Genomic DNA, 21,853 nt, shown 5'->3' with positions numbered 1-21,853 from the left:
AGCCGTTGAGGGTCTGATAACGTGCGTCTATCTGTATACAGCGCACGATGCACCGTATCGAACGCAAATCACACTGAACATATCATGGCTCTTATCGAATTGTCTAATTCAACTACTCTCGCAAATAATGTTCATTCTAACTGATCTCGCCATGTCTGAATTGAGTGTATCCAGTGGCGAGGGATATAAAATTAGAACACATAAGCAACATGCGGCTCATCCACAGACGCGTTGACTTGTGTCGAGAAGAATAAACAGAAGGAATAACAGTTTAGAGTCATTTGCAATCCTCACAAACCTCTACTGCTTCCCCCTTGATGTCATCATTCACAATCTTAGTTTTCGAGTGCCGGTCAACATGTCCTAAATCTCTATCTGGTGCGATATGGTCTCGCACAATTCTTTTCAAATCCTTTGAATCTGCTACTCATCAGTACTCATTCTCCAATTATCCATATAGCCACGTACCAGGAAACCCTCCATTTGTCTTACGATCCCAAATCACAACGTCCTCCGTTTTATCATCCAGTTGAAGCGCGACAACAAAAACACCGCCTGTGCCAGGTATTAAGCTGACTGTCCCAAGCTGAGTCGAAAACGTCGAGAGTAATTCTTGAGCATACCATGATGCACGCAAGTTCCACTTGCACGCAGTACAGAATTCAATGGAGACGTGTGGATATTTTAACATAATTGCACTAGCATTTGATGTGCTTTTGTTGTGAATGTGCTCGAAATGGTAATTTTAAATCACGTGTAGTTAGGGTATAGACCTATTTTAAATGAGCCGCACAAAGCAGTCACGACATGAGCCGCACACACTCTTCACCGCCGACTCAGACTGAACTTCACGAACTCTACTGAACTTGGTCGATTTCACCACACACAAAACAAAGTGAGTTGGAAGATTTAATGAGAGAGAAAGGTCACTAATTAAAGAAAGATGTCAAAGTCAAAGAATCATACAAATCACAACCAGGTCAAGAAGGCTCACCGTGTATGTTCGTCATAATGACAGATATAGTGGAAATCTAATCAAAATAGAACGGAATCAAGAAGCCAAAGACCTCGAGATATCCTTCGCTCAAGGGTGTTGATCCCAAGTTCCGAAGAAACCACAGTATGTGATGGTTTGATTTGGTTGATGGAATATAGTGCTGATTGTATAGGACACGCGCTTCATGGGACGGCGAAGGCTCTTAAGGAATTCAAGGAGGGACTTCGTGAATCTGCTTAGATTGAATTGGTGTAATATTATATAATACATTCAGTCATACATATACGCATCGTACGCACAATTGTCCACAATCGCAGTGTTCTTTCGTCTCTGAATTGATTATGGCAAAGTCTACTTACATATTGACTGCATTGTGCTATATTAACTTGTTGCCAATTACCAAGCGCTGCCTCTCTTTTAAGTGTTAGGCCGCGTATGTCAAGTGCACCCACATAATCCGTATATCTTACGTAATACATTTCATATACTTAATACTTCTTCCTCTGTTGTAGTAGTAATGAGCCGCACGATATCAGACTAAAAAATCTTGAGGTTCGTTTACTTTGGTAACAACAACGATGTTACGGCCTCGGATCTTGAACTCAGTCAGACGCTTGGCTTTGCGGTTCCAGTCTAATACGACTGAATTTCTGGCTTGGAAACAGAATCTCGACGACCTGGTGTCCCGACTGGCAAAGACAAACACTCGGCCAGCTGTAGACGACCATGACAGATTAGTGGTCTTACGACAGAGGTTAGATGGCAAGCCCGAGTCTCCGGTGCAGTATAATCTTGACCGAGATGAGTTTGAAGCGCTTAGGGCCCGGCTGAGCGAGCCTGATGTCGACCTCCGAGGGCTGGTCACTGACGAGCTCGAGGCGTTGTACTATAGAGAAGAAGTTATCGAGCCTGATAATGACATTCCGCCTCCACCAGAAGTCAAAGATGACGGAATCATGGGTCTTAGTCGGCCGTACACTCCGACGGAACTTTCCCACCGTCGAGACTACATCAGTATGTGTTCAATCATGTTTTGAAAGCTGGCACTGACTCTACAGACCGCACCAGCGGCACTCTCGGCGGCAAGGTCGCGACCCCTGGAGCATACAAACCGTACAAAGAACTTTATGACCCACCCACCGCCGGGCAGCTGACACTTAACATGCTGGTCGCTGCCGGCGCGCATATTGGGTCCAGCGTGCAGCGGTTGCGGCAGTCCATGATCCCGTTCATTGTCGGACACCGTGACGGTGTGCACGTGATTGATCTTGACAAGACGCTGGTCGCGCTGCGCCGGGCGACAAAAGTTGTCCGTGATGTGGTCGAGCGTGGCGGGATTGTGCTTGTGGTCGGTACTCGCCGTGGCCAGATGCGGACGGTCGAAATCAACGCGGCCAGAATGGGTGGGTACCATCTGTTTGACCGGTGGGTGCCTGGTATTCTGACCAACGCGGCCCAAGTCATTGGCGAGCGTGACACGGTCATGCGGGATTTGACCGACAAACCTGTCGCCGGGCTGAAGCCGGCCGGGCAGGTCAGACCGGATCTCGTAATTATGCTGAACCCGGTTGAGAACAGGGTCGCGTTACTTGAATGTCAGCAGACGTTGGTCCCGACTATCGGGGTGTGTGATACTGACATGGAACCTACTCTACTGACTTATCCGATTCCTGCGAACGACGACAGTCTACGCACCATTGACGTATGTGTTCCGATTTCACGTATTTGTAGGCATGTACTGATTGAATAGTTAATCGCAGGCATTTTGGGCAAGGCAGGCGAACAAGGTCGCATCAGACGGATAAAATACCACACGTCTAAACGGGAACTTGAACTCGCGAAACAGGCTGAGGAAGAAATTGCAACAAAAGCTGAACTCGCAGACGAAGCCGAATCAGCCGGGGCAGTGAACGAAGCAAAAGTAGAAGAAACTAGTTAATTATTTATGTTGTACAATTGTAAATAGCAATTTAAGATTAAAGCAAAATCGTTCATTACTTAACATCTTTCGTCCCTTCCAGCCTGCTGCTGTCGATGGACAGCGCGGCGACACTGCGTGTGTATGATGATTCTTTTGATAATAGTCATACTCAATCACAGCTCGTCGGCAACCACACCATCGGCTCTGTCACGCACGGTCTTGACCATGGCCACAAGTTTTTGATCCGTGAAGCGCACGCGCATGGTCATGTTTTGGCGATCGCATTCGCACAACTCGTCGCCGTGGTTCAGACACGCCACCGCGTTCGTGCATCCGCACGTCAACTGAGACAGGTAGCTGTACGTGTTACAGTATGCGCATTGGAACTCGGCGTCCGGACAGTCGGTCATCACGTGGGTCTCGACCAGGCCGGGGTAAATCTCGCGGACGTGGGCGCGCATCGCGAGTTCTTGCTCCAACATGGTCTGCAACGCCGGGGCGAGCCAGGCCGCGGTCTCGACCGAGTTGTCTTTGAGCGCAGCCGTGACTAAAAGTTCGTCGTGCGAAAACACTGGCAGTTTGCGGTAGTCCTGGTAAATCTCAACGCCGAGCTTGCCAAACGGTTCCCAGTCGGGCGGAGCAAAGTTGACGGCCTCATTGAAGTTGAACCCATGATTGAAGCCGGCGTGATATGCTTGAGGGAACGTAATGACGAACTCGCCAGGACGCTGGTCGAGAGCATAACATCTCACGTTTTCTTCCTTGAGCGTTTTCGGACTCAACATCGTCACCAGCTGAAACAGTAAATCCGGCTGCTGCTCAAACAGTTCCGGCACGGCTTTTCGCATCGCATCCTCGAACTTCTCCGCGTCCGCGCCGGGAATCCCGTACCAAGTTTTCGTAGCGCCAAAGTGCTGGTAGTTCGCCGAGTACGTGAAATGGTCTTCGCTATGCCAGCAGAAAGTCGAAAACATCATGCCAACGTAAAGCCATGGAACGGTCATGCCGGACACGTCAGACTTAATGTGCTTGAACAGTGACTTGTCGAGCAGCGGCATGACGTTCAGATTCCACGGGTCCGCCGCGTACGTGTCGAGTGGATTACGTTCTAACGTCGGGAACGCAGAGCCGTGGATAGTGGAATGGATGTCGGCGCCATATTCGACCTCGACCGTGTCGGTCACGTCTTCGACCAACCTCCAAAACTCATTCTCAACCTCGTCCTCGGTCGGCGATCTGGTCTTGCCAGTTTTTGAATCTTGTGGCAGTTTGCCAGCCCAGTAGTGGTCTTCAAACTTCTTTGCCTTGTCTTGAAACTGGCGCAGATTGTATACTTGGCCGTCCTCAAACCCGAACTCGCCGGTGCCGACAAGACACTTGTCGCAGTACCAGTCGTAGTCCGGAACAGATCTCAACGGTGGGGTTAGACATGCCATGTGATATCCTGTATCGCATCCGTCGCATAGAAGCATGGACGATGCATTATCTCCGCGACCGCAAACCTCGCAATTCTGCATCGTTAGCTTAATAGTTGAGACAAGCAAACATGTCGCACTTCTCCTATTTTGACGTGCTCAATTGAGAGCCGCTTAACGGCACCATTTGGTCTGTGCACAGTCATGTTGGAACCGACGACGGTCGCGGGTGGCTCGTCGTCTGATTGTCAGCATAGTGTCATCCAAAATAAAGCATATACGTACGAGATCGTAATCGTTTCCTCTGAGGTTCTACTGCCTCTTGAGTATCTTGTGGATCAGCCGAAGTTCTTGATACTGACTCCCGAGTTTCGCGAGATTGTTCGCGAGACAGTCGTCGCGTTTCAAGCGACGGGTCATGGGACGTTTGGGACGGATCGTGGGACATTTGAGATGGTTCGCGAGACAGAAGAGACTGTTCAGACGGCTCGAGAGACAAACTAGGCTCAGACGGATCACGAGAGACAGAAGGTACCGGTGATTGAGACACTTTACTGTCTTCAAGAGGCGAGGACGTTGAGTCCGCCGAACCGGACGAAATTGTTCTTGACCGCTTTACCGGAGACGGTCCGTTTTCAGCCTCGAGCTGTTTCTGGACCAGCGGTTTTGCGCCGATGAGGTACTTCTCGTATGGCGCGATGTATTTCTGATATGCACCTTTGAGAGACGAAGAAAGCGACGTCATGATTTTGCCGCTATATCCCAATTCACGACCAATTTCAGCCCATAGTTTCTTCTTGCACACAATGTCGAACCCACCTCTGAGGTCGACACCTTTCTTGAGTCGATACAAATCCAGCGGACGTCTGTCGACGCTTGGTAATTTGTTGAATGTCAAGCCGCGCTGTTTGTGAAACTTGTGCAACTGGTCAAGGAAGTTCAGGTTTGCTCGTGTGCCGCCTTCCATTGAGTTCAACTCTTGACGACGAGTTTTGAACCAGAAGCGTTGTGAGTCAAGTGCGAATGACGGACGCCAGCTATCGGGTGGTATAATCTTGATTATGCCATACTCTTTTCCTTCATTTGCGATGGTGTTAATGTAATTGAATGGATCTTTGAACTGGTCCTCTGTAGGGTAATAAGTCGGTGCTTCTTGCAGTCCAAAAGGCCGTTCCGGCCTTGGTAACTGTTTGTCTGCTTTGTTAACGACGGTCTCGACAGTTGCAAAGTCGAGCGGCATGGCAGGTAGCCTATGCCGGGTCGTGACGGAAGATATGCCATGATTAGTGAGTGGAATTGGTGTTATTGGTGTGTTCTGTTTTGAACGCATTCGGGTAGGCGTCGAAACTGGAGGCGATATCGATGATGCCATTGTAGAAGATCTTGAAGACGTAGTGAGTTCCGGTATCATCATGGCTTTGAAGCATGAGAAAGTTAACTAGTGAGCAATTTGACGATATCTAGACTGGCGAAGTATCAGGACTGACGATGCGGATATAGTACTTGTAAATCGAGCAGCTGATTTGTTTTATTCTTGTTTATTTTGTTTATTTGGCTTATTTAGTCGATTTCAGAGAGTGTAGGATCTTTAATGAGGAAGTACATACAGAATAAGTTCAGGCCGCACAATTATGGACTCAATTGCATAAATCATGATGTTTATGCGACATTTGTAGTGCACTTTACACACAATTAATGCTATTATATAAATTTATAGCATATACTACAAAGTAAACACGTTATCATCATTTCAATGAATGTATTTGTATTTCAATTGAACACATTGTGATGGATTTAATGATAAGTTGCCATTTTAGGAAGTCATATAGAATTTTATAGACCTAACCCTGGATTAGAGCCGCAGTGACTTCAGCAGAGGATTCGCTGTGTTTTACGAGTCGAGAGAGTTGAAAAGAGTGAAGTGTGGTGTGTTAAGATTTGATAAGAGAGATGAGTAGTGTTTGTATATTGTTGCGTATAGTGTACTTTGCATGTAATTATTGCGTATTGCGCATGTACGTAATTTGTGTGGAGTGCGTATGTTTAGTAAGGGTATAGTGTGCTTTTGTTGGTAGAAATATGTAACGAACTATGTTATATACTTGATCTTACATAATATATACAATACATAAGGAATATATCACTAGAACAACACCACATATTAATTTATCGGTATAGTGTATAGGTATAGTGTATAGGCATAGTGTATAGGCATAGTGTATAGGCACAGTGAATAGGTATAGTGTATGGTGTATCAACACATCAAAATCACAACACAATGGACGACCAACCATGGGCAGACACAGTATCAGTCGAATCCAATGTATTGCCAATTACACCGTCTGTACCTTTAGTTTCCCAATCACCCGAACTTGTGCTTTTACAAGACGACAGTTTCTCGTCATCTGAAATTTTAAAATCTTCGACCGCCATGATTGCAAACGATATCTTTCCCACAGTTCGAATGCTTGCTGCTACTGAGAGTGACAGTGAAACTGGGACTGTAATTCACAAATCAATGTTGCAGCTATCAAATACATCGTATGTTGATTCCATTTCGTCGTGAAGTCGACTAACATGATATCTACAGTAAACAACTATGGACTAATCTACGACAAACACCAACACCATCTCCGTCTAAATGGCGAACATCTCGTATAAGGCGGTCATATCTCGTGAGTTTAGGAATCCCAGTCGATTTAGACCAAGTCCTTCCAACAAAAAAAACAGAAAAGATCAGACTCTCCGACAAATCAAGTATCGAATCAGACACTTCACGGACAATGCATTTTGACGCCGACCGCGCACTCACATTGTCTCGAGTAACTGAAGCCGCGCTGCAAAATATGTCACACGAAGAAGTCGAAGCTCACGTCCGTGAACTCGAGAAACTCAAGATCGAAGCGTCGACCGTGCTCGCGTACTGGATCGACAAACTCAACACGAGCGCGCAAGACAAGACCAAGTACGAGAGTGTGATTGAGAGCTCCATCGAGTACGCTCAAAGACTACGGAAACACACGACCCGGGTCGCCGCGATTCCACGACCGAGTTCTGCCCTTGGCCGGTCTAGGTCTTTAAATCTAAACGGGTAAACCATTACTTTTTTATATGTATAGAGAACTATCGTACATCATAATCTGATTTCGCCCAACATCAAACTGCCGTCCGTAGACCCGCTCAAGACAACATTCGGTTCAAGAGGAGAAAATCTTGCATCGTTGACCGACCCGTGATGGCCAGGCAACTTGTACAAGATTTTGCTCGCGGCCGTATCCCAAATAACGACCGTCCTGTCCGCCGATCCGGCAATAATTTGCTTTCCGTCACGACTAAAACTCGCGCGCAGCAAGTTCTTCTCAACGTTGCTACTCGGCGCACCTTGGTAAACGTTCAGAGCCCGTGACTCAGGCGCAAACTCGCGTAAGTCCCACGTTCGAACGGTGCTGTCCATCGAGTTGGACACCAAATACTGCGCGTCCTCAGACACGTTCAGTGATGTGATTGCGTCAACGTGCCCTGCTAGTGTGTACACGACCGACTGCTGCCGTATGTCCCACACTTTAATCTCATGATCAATACCGGCCGAAAACAGCTGCGACCCGGTCTGGCCGAACGCGACGGCCAGGATCGGGAAGTCAGTCTCAAAATACTGCACCGGGTTCTTTGTCCGGGGATCCCACATTGCGACCGACCCGTCGTCTGAGCCTGACGCAATAAGCTCCGCGCCCCGTCTCAAACTGTCAATCGAGTTCACAACGTCGTCATGCCCAACATGTTTCCTGATCCGAACACCGCTATCGACGTCCCATACGCCCAATGTCGCGTCTGATGAAGCAGAATAAATCTGTTTGGAATCGCGAGAGAACGACAGATCTAAAACCGCACCTTTATGGCCTCTGATGATTCCAAAGTTTTCGTTTTCAGAGTACACGTTCCATAATACTAATCATCAGTCTCTTCTCCGGTCAAACACGATAAAACATACAAATCGACTTGTCTTGTGAGCCAGACGCAATGATTTGTCCTGACCCATCAAATCTACACGAGTAAACTTCTCCCTACTTCGTCAGCCATGTCCACGCCGTTTAGACTATTTAGACAAAAACAAACCTGATGTCCTGATAGTTGTATAATTGGTGCTTGCAAATTCGAGCTTCGTTCAACCTGGTTTTATCAGTGTTATTCTTCCCTTTAAAAAGCATTACATACAGCTTGAATTAATGGACCAGATGACACAGACGTATTCACGACCGCAACAGAACTAGGAGCAGTGGATCTCGGTCTTTTAGACGCGTTTGAACTCGTTAACGGTCCGTCTTTTCTCTTGTCTGTCATTTCGGGCGTCTGGTCCTTAATTTCTCGTGATGATTTCCACAATCTGGCGTTGAGCCTCACACCTTTATTTGGGCTTGGGCTATCCATCTGCGTATACACGAACACATACACACACATATACACACAAACATGTCACGAACACCACGGCAAATAGGCGAAGAAGTCTGGAAATCCCGAATTGAAAAAGTTAACGCCGAGCTCGTAACGTTGACGTACGGCTCGGTCGTCGCTCAGCTGTGCAAGGACTTCGGAAACGACTACGCCCTGGTTAACGACCAGCTCGATAAAATGGGCTACAACATCGGTATCCGGCTGATTGAGGACTTCTTAGCGCGATCAGGCACTGACCGGTGTCGGTCGTTTAAAGACACGGCCGAAGTCGTCTCAAAAGTACGTCCGCCTTCTCCAATAGAGAGAGAGTATTCAACTAACATTGACCACCAGGTCGGGTTCAAGATATTCCTAAATATCACTCCTACTGTAGGCAATTGGTCGTCGGATAACAAACAGTTCACTCTAACGCTCGACGAGAACCCGCTGGCTGACTTCGTCGAGCTTCCGGACGATGGCAAGGCATCATCCGAACTATGGTACTCAAACATTCTATGCGGTGTCCTGCGAGGTGCGCTCGAAATGGTTCAATTACAGGTCGAAACTGCATTCACCAGCGATGTGCTACGTGGGAACGAAACGACAGAGATCAAAGTATCGTTAATACGAGTTATTGAAGACGAAATCCCGGTAGGAGACGACTAACAAACCTCCAATTCGAATAAAATATTATTAACCATATACACTTACTTACTGGTAGAAACATAGTCCAAACACCAAAAACACCAAATGACGTTATTATACACGCTCCGAGCAGCTCGTCACTCGAAAATAACGAATAAACAAAACAATCAAAATAGCAAGAACAAGTTATAGCTTACACCAAAACAACACAGCCGCCCTATTCATCCCCTTTTTCCTTCTATCGTCGGCCATCATACTTTTTTGTGACAAATATACACACTCTTTTACACGTCACCGGTGGCCTCAACACTTTCGTTCCAAGTAAACGCACCAGCAGCATCAAACGGCATCCCACCCGCAGTCGCGTCCTCGTTCAAAAACGTGCTGATGTCAAACTCAAGATCGGTAATGTCGTTGTCCCCGCCGGCTCCAAACTCAGGAAACAACGACGGCGCGTCGGTCTCAAGATACGACGACGGCGCAACGTCCGGAGCCTGCGCACCCGCTGCTTGTCCACCGGCAGACGCATTCTGCGACGCGGAAAACGACGTCGCCTTCAACAACAGCGAGTTCGTCCCGTTCTGGTTTGCTGCGCCAGAACTGAACGAATTTGGATGAATCGGCGTGATTGGCGTCGTCGGTGTCTGAGGCTCCGAAGTAGCAGACGGCGTGACTGGGTTGTTGGCCGCAATCGCTGCCGCAGTCTGTTTCTTGGTCCGCTTCTTAGGCTCGCGTTCCTTCTTGCCCTTGGCCATCAGCTTTGAAGCAGGCGGCGTCGGCGCAGAAATCGGCGCATTCGACATTGAAGGCGAAGCAGAAGACCGGCCTGCGCTTGGCGCCTGTGGTGGTGGCATCTGCTGCATATGTTGCCGTGACTGTGGCTGCGAGGTCGGGCCACCTGGGTTGCCTGGTCCCATCCCTGGCTGCTGACCACCTTGCTGCCCGGCCATCATCGGCTGTCCGTTAGATTGCTGCTGAGCCCACACAAGCCCGTTCGGCTGTCGCCCAGCCATTGCCTGCCGATTGCCTGTCATGTCGTTGCCGCCCATCGGCTGCAAGTGCTGAGAAAACCCTGCTGAATGATTGCCCTGCACGTTTCGCATCATCATGTTACCTCCTCCGTTGCCAACCAAAACATTGAACTGGTCAACAGACGACGAAAACCCGCCCGCCATGTTTGGCGACGAGTTCCGTGAGCTCGGCCGCTGCCCGGCACCAAATTGCTGTCCGTCCGGTAACGGCGAGCCCGGAATCGGCTGATTTGCAATCTTGGGTGTTGCCCGCTTGCCCATTTCCATGTTGGCCTGCGGTGACGGTGCAGGCCTGCCTTGTTGTGGTGACATTGCGTTGTAGCCAACATCATTTTGCATTCCAGGGGCAGCCGACGGTTGCTTGATGACTGCGTCCTGTTGCTCCTGCCGAGCGACCATCAGTCTTCGCTTGTTTTGCTGCTCAAGCATCATCAGCTGCATCTGGTAATCCTGCAACGCGTTTGTGTTTCCGCCAACGCTTGGCTGCGATCCTGGCGGCATCCGCATCTGAGAGCCGTTCGGGTTCTGGCCGTACATGTCGGAAACAAACATCCCTGGATGTGCAGGATCGGACCCGGTGTGCCCAATCATTGGCAGCCCACCAGGCACATGCGGCGCGCCCGGCTGCTGCATTCCGGCGTTTTGCCCGGCAACTTTGCCCATGTTCATTACAGCCCGATGATTCTGCATCAAATTGTTTGAATACTGCTGGATCTGCTGTGCCTGTAACGCGGCCTGTGACATTGCACCTGCACCGCCAGGCTGTTGCAGTGGATGGCCAGGCTGTTGCAGATGTTGAGCTTGCTGCGCGTTTGCAGCGGCCGCTGCGGCAGCTTGTTGTTGCTGCTTCATTATCATGTGTGCATTGATTTGAGCTGGATTCATTCCGCTGTTAAGCAGCATTTGCTGTGCAGACTGGGCACCAGGCTGTTGCCCATTGCCTCCAACAAAACGATTAGGAGCGACTTGAGCATACGCGCCATCGGGTGATAGTCGTTGCCGTTTTGAAGGCGACGAGGATTGTTGAGGAGCAGGCGAGTTAGTCGACCGACCTTCGACGTCAGAAGCTTGATTAGACTGTGGTCCTTGCGAATTATGTTGACCGGCCTGTTGCGCTTGGGCCATTTGCTGTTGTTGAAACATTTGTTGTTGTTTCATTGATTGTATTTGAGCGCTGATCAATTAGTACGGGAATATAATATAATGTGAATCTGACGTACGCAGAAAGATTTCCAGCGGCGACTTTTCTTGAAAGAGCATTTTGTCTAGCCAATTGTTGTTGCTGTTGCTGCTGTCGTTGTTTTTCAAGCTCAGACACGCCTTCTGGTAAATGAGGTACGCCGTTCGGAAATCTCGAATTGATGATTGAAGGATTATGAGGATATCCTGGTATTTGAGAGTTAACCAATTGACCTTGGGGTCCGATGGCAGTACCAGCTGTAGCATGTTGTTGTAATTGAGAAGCACGAGCGACTTGTTCTTGGCGAACACGCTTTGATTTGTCAGTGTAGTTCCTTAGTATGAAACAGATCAACTTACTTGAGCATGAATAAATTGTTGAGCGGGTATAGATGCAGGTTTACTTGATCTAGCAAATAAGAGATCCCAAAAGATAAGCCACCATTCGAATAAAAAACCTTCAGGAGCATCAATAATTCCAGTTGATTTGTTTAGATTGTTTGAATTATTAACTGAGTTTGATTCGTCTGAATTATTTGAAGAATTTTGAGTATTTGACGACGATTTCAGATCAGTATCATTATTTGAGCTTTTACCGGCAGCATTTGAAGAATTCGAGTCACCATTCGCACGATCTTTTTCAGATTTGATTTCTTGATCAGATGAAGAATCTTGATTGTTTTGACGTTGTTGATTTACTTTTGTCTGAGGAATTGCTAAACCTTTTAAGACTGTATGCATTTTGATATCAGCTTCTTGACTGAATATGTGAGCTGATTGTTGCATGTTATGCTTTAATAAGTAGTCATAGATATAAGCATTGAGATGTTCTTGTTCTGAACGATGATTTTGAGATTGAGATTGAGATTGTTGTTGAGATTGAGACGATTGTTGTTGTTGTTGTTGTTGTGATGATGATGTTGATGGTTGATTTATACCAAGTGAACCATTTGAACTCGATTGAGTTGTTGATTGTGAATTTTCTAGATTCATAATTTCTTCTTCTTCTTTTTCTTCTTACTAAAAAGAACAGTTTGAACACACACAAAAAAAAAAGAAAGAAATAAACAAAACAAACAAAAAAATCGAGTGAATAATCGAGTATTTTTGGTGAAGGCGATTTCAAAAGGGCGGGTGCGAAAGGCATTCAAAGTGCCGTGGCGTAGTTTATGTGCATGTTTTACATGTTATTATGGTTTATATGTATAATGTATGCTATATTTATGTGATAATGCGTATATACTGTACCGGTATATAATATATGTTCCATCAGATAATCTTTATTGTTTGTTTTATTCGTTTGTATTTTGTAATAAATTTTATAAAAATATCAGAATTACTAGACAGTAAAATAGAGATTTTTACGTTTTTTCTGATACAAATAATGTATTGTAATTTTGATTATTAAAATAATAAATTCTTAGTCATTTTTGGGCAAAAAAAAGCCAATTCTATCTAATAACATACAATCGAATATTTATATAATAATAATATGTTTTCAAATTCATCAAATATCATCATAAATCGATTAATATTCGAAAATTGTCTCGTCTATATTGAATCTGTAAGGACCTTCGCTTAATGATGACTTTGACAGAGCGGCTCAAAAGTACACTCGGTTATCTATGACAGATTGGACCCTGTAAATCATTCTACATATTTACGTCTGTTGCGTACGATTCGGTGTTATTCTAGTTGAAAATAATAGAGAATAATGCTTGTAAATAAGAGTGTACAATTTCAAATCATTCAACATCGAATTAAGTCTAGTCAATGTAAAAATAGTCAATCATTGTTCATTCTGCTCAATTATCATAACATCATATTCATAATACTATAAAATATGCAATATCAATATATTAACAACTCATAACACTAATCATGCATCATGCTATGAACATACGCACTCGGTACGCACACGCGTGCACATGCGTAACCTCCCAGAGGTTAGGGCTCAAAGCTACGTTCACTCTTCTCACCATTGAAATCGACACATCGCACTAGCAAAATGTCGATCTTTACAGCAGATGACACCGAGATCGAGCGTATGCGCAAGCTGATTGCAGCAGATTACAGTGAATCGGAATCAGAAGACAGTGTAGACCATGAACTTGACAACATTGACGAACTGGACGACGACAATGATTCGACTGATGCCATCTTGAAGCGGTTTGGTAAGGCAGCTGCAAAACTGCGTACGATAAATGAAGACGATGAAGATGAGATTTTTTCAGACGTAGATTTGCTAGACTTTGCAGACGAGTCCGCGTTGCTAGACCCCTCCTTACGACCAGCAAGACAGCAAATTGAAATCAGAAGCAAACGCAAGAAGAAACGAAATGGGAACGTGCCTCCACGAACTAGAGAAGCAGAGCCATCAGAAGAAGTCAAAATCTTGCTTGGCCAGGCAAATCAGGCATACGCCACCGACGATCTTGACGAAGCAGAACGGTTCCTGGCCGAAGTCATCAGGATTGACAATCACGTCTACGCGGCGTGGAAAACACTAGGAGAAATTCATAAACAGCGCGGTGATATACCGAAATGTTTGCTGGCTTGGATTTCGGCTGGTCATTTGCGGTTAAAGGATAGCGAGCTGTGGTCAATCTGTGGCAAGCTTTCGGTTCAGATTGGACAGATCGACCAGGCTTTATACTGTTACAATCGAGCAATCCTTGCAAACAGTCGTGATGTTGAATCAATCTACGAACGCGGAATGGTTTTCAAACAAATGGGAAACAATTCAAAAGCACTGGAAGCATTCAGGAAACTTCACGAGCTACTTCCGCATGATCTTACTGTCATTCGAGAACTTGCGTCAGCCTACGTTATGCTGAACAATGTCACATACGCGTCAAAACTCTACGAAGAGATCCTTCAGATTGCTAAAAGCCCAGACCTGGCCGGTCCCGACGACGAGAAATCGCCGCCGTTTGGGTGGTCAGAACTAAATATCCTGGCTGAGCTTTACGGAGTTCAAAAAGACTGGCTCCGTGCGATTGAGCTCATCAAGTCTACCGCCCGATGGTTATTGCAGCGCGACAACGAGAAGTTTTGGAATGACGTCGCTGAAGACAATGACGACGAGTACTTTCCCGACCGAGCGGTTTTGAATAAACATTTTTCCGCCAGTAAGAGAGGAGACGCGGAAGCAATGGCGGAGTACACGCTTCCGCTTGACCTTCGAGCCAAGATGGCTGTGTTTAGGCTAAAACTTGGACATGTTGACACCGCGTTGAAGCACACAACGTTTGTACTCAATGTAGCCGAACAGGCCGGCGAGAATTGTGACAATCCGTCGCAGTACGCCGATCTATTCATGGACGTGGCCGAAGCCCTCGCAGATGCAGAGCAGTACGAGCCCGCACTGGCACTGTACGCACCTCTGGCCGAGACTGAAGAGTACTCTACTCCACGGCTCGTGATGGCCATGGGCCGGTGTCTGCACGGTCTTGACGACTTTGACCAGGCCGAGTCTGCGTACCAGACTGTTGTTGCCAGTGACGCGACCAATCTTGACGCCAGAATCGCGCTGGCAGAAGTGTACGAGGCCACCGGCCGGCGGCAGGAAGCGCTCGAGCTGGTCAATGAGGTCATGCGGCTGCGGCGTGACCAGGAGCGACAAAAGAACGCAGTGCCAGGCCTAACAAGTCCTGCGGTCGCGGACTCGAGGGCAGCAAGCGAGCCGGCCGATGAGCCAGAGAACAGCGTGCCGTCGTTCATCCCAAACACGGACGGCCGGCAAAGTGGTCGTGGGACCGCGACGGGTAGTAGGACTCGGGGCACGGGTGGTCGGCCGAAAATCACACTGACTGAGCGGATGCAGGCCGAGGAGCGAGCCTGCGAGCTAGTGCAGACCAAACTCAGGCGGCTGAGGCAGTACGAGGACGGGTTGAACACCGGTAACCCTGTTGCTGTGTCTGAATGGCTGCAGACCGCGTCCGAGCTTGTGGACATGTTCACTAACACCAAGGTATTTTTCCCAGTCGACAAGCAGCGTGTGTTTCGTGGCTTTTTCGTGACTGCGAAGCGGCGGGCCGGGAAGCAAACCATGAATGACAAGCTGAAGGGCATGGCGACCCGGTTGCAGGAGTCACTGCAGCAGCCGGAGTTGACGGAGCAGGACCCGGAAGAGAACGCGACCGAGTTCAGAGGGCTCGGGTTCGACGGGTGGTTTACTATATTCATGCAGTACGCGCTGACGTTGACGTGGCACGAGGAAGTCGAGGATGCTTACTCGGTTTTGCGGCGGGCTCGGGACGCGAATGTGTTTCATCAGGATAAAGAGCGGGTGCGGATCATGACGCTTGTGCAGCTGTCGTGCGCGCTGCATGTGCAGGATTACAAGACCGCAATGGAGACTGTCCGGGTCGTGATTACGCAGCAGGACACCCAGTTTGCGCCGGACATGTACCGGTTGCTGTTGTGCAGTGTACCGTCAGGTCCAGCGGCGATTAAGATTTTTAACCTGCCGAGCACGCAGAAGTATCTTTTGCGGCACGTCAAGGGCATGGACTCGATCTTGGAGGGCAAGGCCATTGTCGGGTCAATCAAGGTCAAGCATGGCGACAACGGCGAGTCTAGCTCGAACGAGATGACAGGGAACCCGATTTTGCTGACGTTGTATGGCCAAATTCTTGCCGCGTCACGAAGCCATGTGCCGAGTCTGAGTTATTACATGCGGGCGTTCGAGATTGCGCCGACGGATCCGATGATTTTGTTTTCGATTGCGCTGGCGCATCTCCACCGCGCGATGCAGCGACAGACGAATAATCGGCATTTGCAAGTCGTACAAGGCTTGAGTTACTTAGTTGACTACTGCCGTGCCCGGTCCAAGCTGTACAAGGACCTTCCAACATGCTGGGTCGAGGAGCAGGAAACGAATTATAACATGGGTCGGGCGTTTCATATGCTCGGGCTACCGTCTCTGGCGGTCCAGTACTACGAGCGCGGGCTGGCGGTTGTCGTCCCTGACGACGCAAGATCGGCAGAGTTGGAAAATATGTATGGGTTGAGAAGGGAGATTGCGTATAATTTGCAGCTGATGTATATGATGAGTGGGAATGCGAAACTGGCACGGATGATTGTAGATAAGTATTTGGTCATGTAGTATTAATAATAGTAATATTAAGATTTTATAAGTACACTTCTTCCGGTCTAACTCTCACGTTCTCGCCGTTTTCACGCACGCTTTTTCTGTCGACATCACGTTTCAGTGGTTTCCGCATATCAAATGCGTCCTCGCTTTTCATGCCCGGGTCCCCTGTATAGTAATCCACCACGCGTCTGTAAACCGAGTACCCCCAGTGTTTGTACATGTTGATTGCGAGCGTGTTTGTCGACCGCACAAACAAGTCAATGAAGTATGCGTCGTAAGGGTCTTCGCTTCTGCGCTCCAAGTTCTCGGCCAAACAGCCTGCCAGCCCGATCCGTCTGTAATTCGCCGCCACAGACACACACGTGACGTGTCCGTGCCATTCGGGTCCTGTGCCTTCTGTTTTGCCCATGACTGTTTTTCCTTGTTAGTAGCGTAGATTATGATTATGAAGACGACTTACGGTAGCCGGTGATGTCGCCTGATGGATTGACTGTGCTGAAGAATAAGGTCGGCCAGTGGACAAGGTATGACAGGTAGAACGAAATGTGATAATTCTCAGTCAACACGTCGAGATTAACTGCGTTTGCTTTAAATAAATCAGGTGCATGGAACGGTTTTAGAGACGTCATAGTTATACGTTGGATTACTCGACTGTTCTTTACTTCTGAGTCGTATCCTAGGCTTTGCATCGAGAGCGTGCGGCTTAATGGACGAGTACTACATTTGGCAAGTTGTATGCATTATGATATCAGTGTAAGCTACATCTACTCCATGCTTCTGAAAAAATCCATCACTGCCGTAAACACGACAAGCAAAATTCCGCCACCAGGTCCGAGTCTAAGGACTTTCGGCACGAATCCTTTGTACAATGCCCCAAACCCTTCTTCTTTCGCAACCGTGTACATGCTCGGCCAGGCCCAGTTGTATTTCGGCGTCACGCCCTCGACCCGGACCGTGTTCTGGACTCTGCTCTTGACCACGTCCGACGGCGTGTTAAGAATGGTGCCCGCAGTGCCGCCAATCGAACCGGCAATCAAATCGTTCATGGTCTGTTCGGTCGGGGTGTCGGCCTTGGGCATCATAGCCCTGACCTTGAAGATGACACCAAAATATCCCGCGTTCCAAAGAATGTGACGCCAGAGCGTGGCTTCGAGTCCGTTATACATCGACAGAATACCTTCCTTCTTGACAATCGAAATGGCACAGTCTAGTGGACCTTTGTACAGCGATCCCGAGTTCTTGTCTTGTAATCTAATTTTGACAAGCTCAAATGGCACGACAACAAAAGCCTCTGTCGCGCCAGCAGTCGCACCGGTCAGAATCGACAGCGGCTGGCTCATCTGGGTCACACCGAACGCGGTCCGGTACACTTTCCCCCACTCGTCATTGGCCGCGAATTTTGTCGCACGCTTGGGCGCCTCCATCAAGATCGGGGCCGTGATACCTCGGTATAACCGACTAAATCCTTCGTGCTTGATGATCTTGCGGAAACAATCAAACATGCCGGTGTATGCCTCCTCACCTGCCTTACCCGCACCGACCTGAAGCTGGACTCTGGTCTTGACCACGTCGAGAGGGTACATGACCAGGATCTACTCGTTAACAATGGTCTTGGTAAGCCATGTTCATATGAATACCTCAGAAACACCTGCAATGGCACCAGCAGCGAATTGGTAGATGAAAGGCAATGCTTAATTAGGGTCAGTTTATTCCCTCAAGATATACAGTAATTAGTATCGAATGTACCTTTCTTTTCGTCTGACATTTTTCCAAATTATTCTAAACAATAAATAAACAGATTCTGACCTTTGAAGGGGTTTAAAAACTAATCAATTCAATTCTTTGCCTGAGTTGAGTCTTCACATTTTTTCCTCTGCGGGGTGAGGTGTTAATACAATAAGGGTTTTGTGTCTTTTTTTTAATTATTATCTACGATGATCGTGTGTCGGATGAGTCGCTGTTGACAGTTCCGTCCGATCACGGCCTTTTGTTCGGATATCAGATCATTCAGTCGTATTTCATTATTGTACATAATATGGGCATGACACTGTAAATTGCGTACTACCTGGTTCCGGACTCCATCGGACCCGACCGACCTTTGTTCTTCACTTTCGGTCCGTCGTACGTCAGGGGTTGGTACTTTACCTTTTGTTGCTGCACTTGTTGTTGCTGCGACTGTTGCTGATGCATTCGTGTAGTCGGACGCTGGGACTGTATTGCGTTTGGAGGTAGACCTGATCGCTGAGGATATGCTATCGGTGCAGGCTGTACTGGCGGGACATGTACGCTTTGAAACCGGTCCTGGCCAGGAGCGGTTTGAGAGTATTGCGTATGGACTGGTCGGTACTCTCCTAGTCGCTATCTGTAGTTAGTAACATGTCAAAACAACTTGACTAACTTACCGCCTGGTTCTCCTTTGCGCGTTTCATAAGATACGTATGCACCATTGCAGCATTCCTGGTGGAACATGCATTGATATAACTAAACAGCGCTCCAAGAATCGGGACAAGAGTCAGCAAAAAATCGAAGGTCACGTTCGCAGTCATCTTGACGTGTAATTTGGCCGGGATGTGCAGTTCCTCAGCCATTGTGTTCAACCGTAAATGCATCGTGTACATAATATACGGTCCAAACACCGGGATGATTGAAATCAGTGGTGCCTGGCCAAGTCCCCAATCTGCCCAGTAACAGCCGTACATGCACCGGTCGTGTTTCCAAGCCGAGTCAACAATCTTCTTATACACCGCAGCGTCAGACGGAGTCGTGCCTTCAGGCGCACGACGCCGTCTCTTGGTACCATCTGGTAATTCTTCAAAATACGGATCTACTTTGTCAGCGATCAATTACTGACGTTGTAACACACACAAACCTTTGGTCTGGAACTTCTCACCCGCATACTCGTTCCATTGATCCATCACATAGCCGTACCCTGGCAACCCTTCCAACGTTGACTGAACACCCGCAAGTGCAGACGCCATGATGTAGTTAATTTGGCTTGAACTGGTAACGAGTCGAAAAGACGAATGCGCGAATTTGATTCCATCAATTGTAAAGTTCCGCAATTTCCGTTAGCTCAGACTCACTCCTGCGTACGCTTTTTGTATTTGATTTATTAGCTAGATTACTTAGTGTATAATACTTTTACTATTTCTACAATTTCTACTTGCACGTTCTTCCTTTGTTTAACTGTTTGATATGGTGTACTTTTGTCACTCTAAAGTGATCAATAGAAATGACGTACTAATTCCTAAATATTAGAGTTTGAGACCTTTAAACCTTAATCTCGTTGACTTCCTCGAGGAAACCTTTACAACTGATGTCAGATTGAGACCTTTATTTGTATATTTGTATATTTGTATATTTGTATATTTGTATGTACGTATTGAAGATCTGCATTACACCAATCTATCAATGGTACTCGTTATATATATATTGCCTGTCATACTTTTTTGTATAATGCAGTATTCGTCTATGTAAATAACAAAATGCGTGATGTTTACTATGTAGCGACCTACACCAACACCTTCCATGATACTCATATTACACATCTTCCTCACTCTGACCTTACACAGGTACTCAATTCTGCTCAATCAAAATCATTCCGATCAATTCCAGTCGCGTTCTTGTCGCGCGTTTTATTTACCTTTGCTCGTCCAGGGTTAGGTCATGTTAAAGTCCCAACGAGAGAAACAATTTATCATCGCTGAGAATCAAATACACACAAACGAAACGACCAAATGTCAGAAATCATCAACGCAAACCCGACGATTCTGTCGCTGGCAGATTTGCCAACTAGGTCAGCCGGTGAAGGTATCACCGAGTCTAAGCTTGCCGTGCCGCGATCTGCGCTTGATGTGGTTTCGCACATTGACGATGCATATTCTAGTTTACTACTTGCTGCTGTCAATGACGACGATACCGAGCGGGAGGATGTGCCTGAGTTGTCGAGCGGGGAGTCTGAGACTAGTGATGATGACACTGAAAGGATTGACGAGCAGGAAATTTATGGTGAGGAATGTAGTACGTAAATAGAAGGCAAAAGCTAATTACTAGACTTGATTGCCACGATTTCCGACCCTGAACACCCAGTCACACTCGGCCAGCTTGCGGTGGTGAACAAGCAGGACATTCACATCATTCCTCCAAAACGCATGTCCAAGAACCGACACAGCCAAATGACAAAGGTCGTGATTGAAATCACACCAACAATTACACACTGCAGTCTTGCGACTTTAATCGGGCTCGGAATCAGGGTCAGGTTGGAACGGTGCCTGCCACCACGGTTTAGGATCGAGATTAATGTCAAGAAGGGCACTCATCAGAGCGAGTCGCAGGTTAACAAGCAGTTGAACGACAAGGAACGGGTTGCTGCAGCATGCGAGAACCAGCAGCTGTTAGGAGTCGTTTCTACAATGTTGGCTTCTTGCAAGTAGACGCTTACAGTGAGAGTGTAGATACAATGTACGATATTATCCAATTAACACCGATGCCTATATTACAACCAAAATCCTTGTCCAAACTAAGGAGTTGTCGCAAGTCCTTGCTCAAGTCTCCGTTTTCTTGTCCGTCTCGTCCTCCCGTTCTCAATCCACTCACTCTCCAAATATGACGGCGGCGGCACGTCATCAACCGTCCGCATCAGCTTAACCTCCCCCATGCCGCCCCGACCATCGGCCGTGGTGTCAACATACACATTGTCGTGCCACGCGCCGACTAAGCGCGCGACAAACACCTCGAACCCGCCGAGCGCAGTCGCAAGCATCTCCCACGGACGAGACCGCATTCTGGTCACACGCACGAACCAGGACACGTACCGGATCGCGACGTAAAGCATCAACACGACCGACGCACTCAGCCAGGTAAACACTGCAACGACTGAAAGCAGAGGCATGATCAGCATTGCTAAAGCTGCCATGGCGGTTGTTTTTCTCGATACTCTTGCCATTTTCAATGCAAATAATTTAATTCACAACTAAACACCAGACATATTCTCTCGCGAAAAAGATATTTTCACGGAAATTATTTAATTGTAAAAGACCGAAAATATAGAAAGTTTTTGTACGACACCAGACTTCAAAGTGAGACAAGACGATGCGGGGTGTAAACTTAATTGTAGCAAGTAAGTAAGGGTATTGTGTT

The 21,853-nt window shown here is 47.4% G+C and overlaps 14 protein-coding genes across 14 annotated transcripts; 6 read left to right on the top strand and 8 right to left on the bottom strand.

Moving 5' to 3' along the window:
• Positions 1-277: 277 nt before the first annotated feature.
• Positions 278-691, bottom strand: V1512DRAFT_270961 (Rdx family-domain-containing protein; the record flags this gene model as incomplete). Its single annotated transcript, XM_066917628.1, has 2 exons — positions 278-420; positions 469-691. 2 exons carry the CDS (start codon positions 689-691, stop codon positions 278-280), a joined length of 366 nt encoding a protein of 121 aa, XP_066771917.1.
• Positions 692-853: 162 nt separating this feature from the next.
• Positions 854-1,485, top strand: V1512DRAFT_262157 (60S ribosomal protein eL29). Its single transcript, XM_066916212.1, has 4 exons — positions 854-895; positions 944-997; positions 1,045-1,120; positions 1,170-1,485. Exons 2-4 carry the CDS (start codon positions 944-946, stop codon positions 1,235-1,237), a joined length of 198 nt encoding a protein of 65 aa, XP_066771916.1. The 5' UTR covers positions 854-895; the 3' UTR covers positions 1,238-1,485.
• A 39-nt stretch (positions 1,486-1,524) lies between these two features.
• V1512DRAFT_262153 (mitochondrial 37S ribosomal protein uS2m) lies at positions 1,525-2,987 on the top strand (the record flags this gene model as incomplete). Its single annotated transcript, XM_066916211.1, has 3 exons — positions 1,525-2,011; positions 2,056-2,699; positions 2,748-2,987. Coding segments are annotated over exons 1-3 (1,265 nt in total), but the record flags the coding sequence as incomplete, so codon positions are not given.
• Positions 2,917-5,984, bottom strand: V1512DRAFT_275815 (JmjC domain, hydroxylase-domain-containing protein). Its single transcript, XM_066917844.1, has 3 exons — positions 4,619-5,984; positions 4,474-4,574; positions 2,917-4,429 (listed from the first exon to the last, which is right to left on the bottom strand). The coding sequence occupies exons 1-3, from the start codon at positions 5,745-5,747 to the stop codon at positions 3,092-3,094; spliced, it is 2,568 nt and encodes an 855-aa protein (XP_066771914.1). The 5' UTR covers positions 5,748-5,984; the 3' UTR covers positions 2,917-3,091.
• A 440-nt stretch (positions 5,985-6,424) lies between these two features.
• V1512DRAFT_262148 (uncharacterized protein) lies at positions 6,425-7,489 on the top strand. The gene is made up of 2 exons (XM_066916210.1): positions 6,425-6,874; positions 6,924-7,489. Exons 1-2 carry the CDS (start codon positions 6,612-6,614, stop codon positions 7,426-7,428), a joined length of 768 nt encoding a protein of 255 aa, XP_066771913.1. The 5' UTR covers positions 6,425-6,611; the 3' UTR covers positions 7,429-7,489.
• Positions 7,391-8,772, bottom strand: V1512DRAFT_262146 (WD40-repeat-containing domain protein). The gene is made up of 4 exons (XM_066916209.1): positions 8,546-8,772; positions 8,447-8,500; positions 8,322-8,394; positions 7,391-8,278 (listed from the first exon to the last, which is right to left on the bottom strand). Exons 1-4 carry the CDS (start codon positions 8,756-8,758, stop codon positions 7,467-7,469), a joined length of 1,152 nt encoding a protein of 383 aa, XP_066771912.1. The 5' UTR covers positions 8,759-8,772; the 3' UTR covers positions 7,391-7,466.
• V1512DRAFT_286368 (NO signaling/Golgi transport ligand-binding domain-containing protein) lies at positions 8,662-9,544 on the top strand. Its single transcript, XM_066918081.1, has 2 exons — positions 8,662-9,061; positions 9,116-9,544. Exons 1-2 carry the CDS (start codon positions 8,801-8,803, stop codon positions 9,425-9,427), a joined length of 573 nt encoding a protein of 190 aa, XP_066771911.1. The 5' UTR covers positions 8,662-8,800; the 3' UTR covers positions 9,428-9,544.
• V1512DRAFT_237941 (uncharacterized protein) lies at positions 9,434-12,743 on the bottom strand. The gene is made up of 3 exons (XM_066914159.1): positions 11,977-12,743; positions 11,658-11,929; positions 9,434-11,611 (listed from the first exon to the last, which is right to left on the bottom strand). Exons 1-3 carry the CDS (start codon positions 12,607-12,609, stop codon positions 9,691-9,693), a joined length of 2,826 nt encoding a protein of 941 aa, XP_066771910.1. The 5' UTR covers positions 12,610-12,743; the 3' UTR covers positions 9,434-9,690.
• Positions 12,744-13,598: 855 nt separating this feature from the next.
• V1512DRAFT_262142 (uncharacterized protein) lies at positions 13,599-16,754 on the top strand. Its single transcript, XM_066916208.1, has one exon. It carries the CDS (start codon positions 13,625-13,627, stop codon positions 16,724-16,726), a length of 3,102 nt encoding a protein of 1,033 aa, XP_066771909.1. The 5' UTR covers positions 13,599-13,624; the 3' UTR covers positions 16,727-16,754.
• On the bottom strand, positions 16,716-17,389 carry V1512DRAFT_286366 (acyl-CoA N-acyltransferase). Its single transcript, XM_066918080.1, has 2 exons — positions 17,175-17,389; positions 16,716-17,125 (listed from the first exon to the last, which is right to left on the bottom strand). Exons 1-2 carry the CDS (start codon positions 17,341-17,343, stop codon positions 16,752-16,754), a joined length of 543 nt encoding a protein of 180 aa, XP_066771908.1. The 5' UTR covers positions 17,344-17,389; the 3' UTR covers positions 16,716-16,751.
• A 43-nt stretch (positions 17,390-17,432) lies between these two features.
• V1512DRAFT_262140 (mitochondrial carrier domain-containing protein) lies at positions 17,433-18,585 on the bottom strand. The gene is made up of 3 exons (XM_066916207.1): positions 18,461-18,585; positions 18,352-18,404; positions 17,433-18,306 (listed from the first exon to the last, which is right to left on the bottom strand). Exons 1-3 carry the CDS (start codon positions 18,477-18,479, stop codon positions 17,479-17,481), a joined length of 900 nt encoding a protein of 299 aa, XP_066771907.1. The 5' UTR covers positions 18,480-18,585; the 3' UTR covers positions 17,433-17,478.
• Positions 18,586-18,710: 125 nt separating this feature from the next.
• On the bottom strand, positions 18,711-19,920 carry V1512DRAFT_262137 (uncharacterized protein). The gene is made up of 3 exons (XM_066916206.1): positions 19,882-19,920; positions 19,584-19,830; positions 18,711-19,538 (listed from the first exon to the last, which is right to left on the bottom strand). The coding sequence occupies exons 2-3, from the start codon at positions 19,690-19,692 to the stop codon at positions 19,108-19,110; spliced, it is 540 nt and encodes a 179-aa protein (XP_066771906.1). The 5' UTR covers positions 19,693-19,830; positions 19,882-19,920; the 3' UTR covers positions 18,711-19,107.
• A 531-nt stretch (positions 19,921-20,451) lies between these two features.
• V1512DRAFT_206740 (uncharacterized protein) lies at positions 20,452-21,147 on the top strand (the record flags this gene model as incomplete). The annotated part of the gene is made up of 2 exons (XM_066913389.1): positions 20,452-20,722; positions 20,768-21,147. The coding sequence occupies 2 exons, from the start codon at positions 20,452-20,454 to the stop codon at positions 21,145-21,147; spliced, it is 651 nt and encodes a 216-aa protein (XP_066771905.1).
• Positions 21,148-21,169: 22 nt separating this feature from the next.
• V1512DRAFT_262133 (uncharacterized protein) lies at positions 21,170-21,851 on the bottom strand. Its single transcript, XM_066916205.1, has one exon. It carries the CDS (start codon positions 21,657-21,659, stop codon positions 21,234-21,236), a length of 426 nt encoding a protein of 141 aa, XP_066771904.1. The 5' UTR covers positions 21,660-21,851; the 3' UTR covers positions 21,170-21,233.
• Positions 21,852-21,853: the final 2 nt, after the last annotated feature.

Source organism: Lipomyces arxii (genome assembly GCF_038497795.1).
Source record: "Lipomyces arxii strain Phaff 12-163 unplaced genomic scaffold V1512scaffold_6, whole genome shotgun sequence".
Taxonomy (NCBI): Eukaryota; Fungi; Ascomycota; class Lipomycetes; order Lipomycetales; family Lipomycetaceae; genus Lipomyces; species Lipomyces arxii.
This window is presented reverse-complemented; position numbering and strand designations above follow the sequence as displayed.

Excerpts from the sequence above, each read along its gene's own strand:
- V1512DRAFT_262140 (XM_066916207.1), bottom strand. Across the intron at positions 18,307-18,351 it reads CCATTGCAGGTGTTTCTGAG|ATCCTGGTCATGTACCCTCT; the intron begins GTATTCATATGA and ends GTTAACGAGTAG.
- V1512DRAFT_262148 (XM_066916210.1), top strand. The coding sequence starts at position 6,612 with ATGGACGACCAACCATGGGCAGACACAGTATCAGTCGAATCCAATGTA. Across the intron at positions 6,875-6,923 it reads TTGCAGCTATCAAATACATC|TAAACAACTATGGACTAATC; the intron begins GTATGTTGATTC and ends TGATATCTACAG.
- V1512DRAFT_262133 (XM_066916205.1), bottom strand. The coding sequence starts at position 21,659 with ATGGCAAGAGTATCGAGAAAAACAACCGCCATGGCAGCTTTAGCAATG.
- V1512DRAFT_262146 (XM_066916209.1), bottom strand. The coding sequence starts at position 8,758 with ATGGATAGCCCAAGCCCAAATAAAGGTGTGAGGCTCAACGCCAGATTG. Across the intron at positions 8,395-8,446 it reads TACAACTATCAGGACATCAG|GGAGAAGTTTACTCGTGTAG; the intron begins GTTTGTTTTTGT and ends CTGACGAAGTAG. Across the intron at positions 8,279-8,321 it reads CTCACAAGACAAGTCGATTT|TATTATGGAACGTGTACTCT; the intron begins GTATGTTTTATC and ends ACTGATGATTAG.
- V1512DRAFT_262157 (XM_066916212.1), top strand. The coding sequence starts at position 944 with ATGTCAAAGTCAAAGAATCATACAAATCACAACCAGGTCAAGAAGGCT. Across the intron at positions 998-1,044 it reads AGGTCAAGAAGGCTCACCGT|AACGGAATCAAGAAGCCAAA; the intron begins GTATGTTCGTCA and ends TAATCAAAATAG. Across the intron at positions 1,121-1,169 it reads CAAGTTCCGAAGAAACCACA|GACACGCGCTTCATGGGACG; the intron begins GTATGTGATGGT and ends CTGATTGTATAG.
- V1512DRAFT_237941 (XM_066914159.1), bottom strand. The coding sequence starts at position 12,609 with ATGAATCTAGAAAATTCACAATCAACAACTCAATCGAGTTCAAATGGT. Across the intron at positions 11,930-11,976 it reads AACAATTTATTCATGCTCAA|CGTGTTCGCCAAGAACAAGT; the intron begins GTAAGTTGATCT and ends GACAAATCAAAG. Across the intron at positions 11,612-11,657 it reads GCCGCTGGAAATCTTTCTGC|CGCTCAAATACAATCAATGA; the intron begins GTACGTCAGATT and ends CTAATTGATCAG.
- V1512DRAFT_262137 (XM_066916206.1), bottom strand. The coding sequence starts at position 19,692 with ATGGCGTCTGCACTTGCGGGTGTTCAGTCAACGTTGGAAGGGTTGCCA. Across the intron at positions 19,539-19,583 it reads TGAGAAGTTCCAGACCAAAG|ATCCGTATTTTGAAGAATTA; the intron begins GTTTGTGTGTGT and ends CTGACAAAGTAG.
- V1512DRAFT_286366 (XM_066918080.1), bottom strand. The coding sequence starts at position 17,343 with ATGACGTCTCTAAAACCGTTCCATGCACCTGATTTATTTAAAGCAAAC. Across the intron at positions 17,126-17,174 it reads AGGCGACATCACCGGCTACC|TCATGGGCAAAACAGAAGGC; the intron begins GTAAGTCGTCTT and ends AAGGAAAAACAG.
- V1512DRAFT_262142 (XM_066916208.1), top strand. The coding sequence starts at position 13,625 with ATGTCGATCTTTACAGCAGATGACACCGAGATCGAGCGTATGCGCAAG.
- V1512DRAFT_275815 (XM_066917844.1), bottom strand. The coding sequence starts at position 5,747 with ATGATGATACCGGAACTCACTACGTCTTCAAGATCTTCTACAATGGCA. Across the intron at positions 4,575-4,618 it reads GAGGAAACGATTACGATCTC|ACGACGAGCCACCCGCGACC; the intron begins GTACGTATATGC and ends GCTGACAATCAG. Across the intron at positions 4,430-4,473 it reads AGCACGTCAAAATAGGAGAA|AATTGCGAGGTTTGCGGTCG; the intron begins GTGCGACATGTT and ends CTAACGATGCAG.
- V1512DRAFT_286368 (XM_066918081.1), top strand. The coding sequence starts at position 8,801 with ATGTCACGAACACCACGGCAAATAGGCGAAGAAGTCTGGAAATCCCGA. Across the intron at positions 9,062-9,115 it reads CGGCCGAAGTCGTCTCAAAA|GTCGGGTTCAAGATATTCCT; the intron begins GTACGTCCGCCT and ends ATTGACCACCAG.